Source organism: Plasmodium relictum (assembly GCF_900005765.1).
Source record: "Plasmodium relictum strain SGS1 genome assembly, contig: PRELSG_00_v1_327, whole genome shotgun sequence".
Taxonomy (NCBI): domain Eukaryota; phylum Apicomplexa; class Aconoidasida; order Haemosporida; family Plasmodiidae; genus Plasmodium; species Plasmodium relictum.
The window spans coordinates 1-1,994 of record NW_021628539.1 but is presented as its reverse complement, the minus strand read 5'-3'; the positions used below and the strand labels follow the sequence as shown (position 1 = coordinate 1,994).

The 1,994-nt window shown below is 23.5% G+C and overlaps 1 protein-coding gene across 1 annotated transcript; it reads right to left on the bottom strand.

Moving 5' to 3' along the window:
* Positions 1-902: 902 nt before the first annotated feature.
* On the bottom strand, positions 903-1,994 carry PRELSG_0024900 (surface-associated interspersed protein (SURFIN); the record flags this gene model as incomplete). The annotated part of the gene is made up of 1 exon (XM_028675279.1): positions 903-1,994. A coding segment is annotated over one exon (1,092 nt), but the record flags the coding sequence as incomplete, so codon positions are not given.

The window sequence follows — 1,994 nt, the reverse complement described above, 5'->3', positions numbered from 1 at the left end:
ATTTAAAAAAAAAAAAAAAAAATTAAATATATTTTTTTTTTTTTTTTTGGGAAGAGTTTTTTGAAAAGAAATGTTATAATATGTTTTAATTTTTAGTGTAAATAAAAATTAAAAGAATGAATGTTATGTTATGTTATGTTATGTTATGTTTTAATTTTTAGTGTAAATAAAAATTAAAAGAAAGAAATGTTAACTTATTAAAACTTAAGAGATAAGAGAAATATTTATGTATTATTCAATGTATATTTTTGAAATAACATTGAATATCATAAATTTTGACTTAATAAATTGTTATAAATTAATTGTATGTTTTTAATTAAAAGAAGATATTAATTCTTTGTAAATAAAAACTCATTTATAACTGTTAATAAGTTTATTAAAAGATGTAGTAAAATTTAACTTCAATTAAATATTATGCATCATAAGAAAACAGTATATATATATATAATAAAAACGAATATATATATATAAACGTATACTTAGTTATACATGCTCTTTATTAATTTGTTTGTTTAATACTCTAGCAAAGTCATTAAACGGGCAATTAATAAATCAATTATTCAATGTATATCTTGAAATAACATTGAATATCATAAAATTTTGACTTAATAAATTGTTATAAATTGTTTGTATGTTTTTAATTAAAAGAAGATATTAATTCTTTGTAAATAAAAACTCATTTATAGCAGTTAATAGGTTTATTAAAAGATGCAGTAAAATTTAACTTCAATTAAATATTATGCATCATAAGAAAACAGTATATATATATATATAATAAAAACGAATATATATACATAAACGTATACTTAGTTATACATGCTCTTTATTAATTTGTTTGCTTAATACTCTAGCAAAGTCATTAAACGGGCAATTAATAAATCATATACACGCCATGCTAGGTTTTATAGTATTGTAATATCCCATTTTTTTAAATCGTTTTCATCATTTTCGTCTTCTATTGTTTCTTTATCTTTGTTCTTCATAGACCTTTCATTTTTATTTTGTTTATTCCATTTCTTTAAAATATTTCTTTGCCTCTCTTGCCACTGTTTCTCAATTATTTGTGTTTCCAACATGGGATTTATTACTTTTTCTCTTATATTATCTGTTATTTCTTTCATATGTATCATTTCCTTTTTCCAATTCAACTTCAACTCCTGAAACCACTCCTCTTTTTTCCAACACTCCCATTTTTCTTTATTCTTCTCTATCATAATATTCATTTCTCTTTCTTTTTCTAATTCATCTATTTTCTTATTTCCCATTTCTTGTTCAAGAAATCCTTCATGCTTTTTCTTTTGTTCTATGTATGATTTAAGAAACTCATCTGTCATGGACTCTATCTCTTCCTTTTTACACTGGTCTAATACCATCATATGTATCTCTGCACACATATTAGATATTAATCTTTCTTTTTTTATCTTCTCATTTACATCTTTCCTTATGCCTACTATTGCTACTTCTCTTATCTCAATTTCTAAGTTTTTTTTTTTTCCTTCTACATTCTTCCCGTTTTCATCTTTTATAAATTCATGTTCTTCCTTTTCGTATTCTTCTAACAATTTTTTAAACCATCCCTCCCTATAATAATCCATAAATGTCTCCCTCTGTCTCTGTAACCATTTCTTCCATATTTCTTTTCTCTTCTCTAATATGGGATCATTCTCTATTTTATCTTGTCTATCCATGACTTCTAATTTATCTTTTGTTTCTGCATACATATTTTCCTCCTTTCTCCATTCTTCTTTCAAATTTTTAAACCATTCTTCCTTTTCCCATTTTTCCAATAGCCTTATTTTTCTTTCTGTCCATTTCTTTGATAGCATCTTCTGCTTTTCTAATTCTACATTACTTTTTTCTTTTTCTTTTCTTAATATGACTTCTTTGTCCATTATATTTTCAATTATTTCCTCGTTTTTTAACCATTCATTCAAGCAGATTTCTAAAAATTCTACTCTATTTAATTCCCACTCCTCTTTTTTACAATCCTGCAT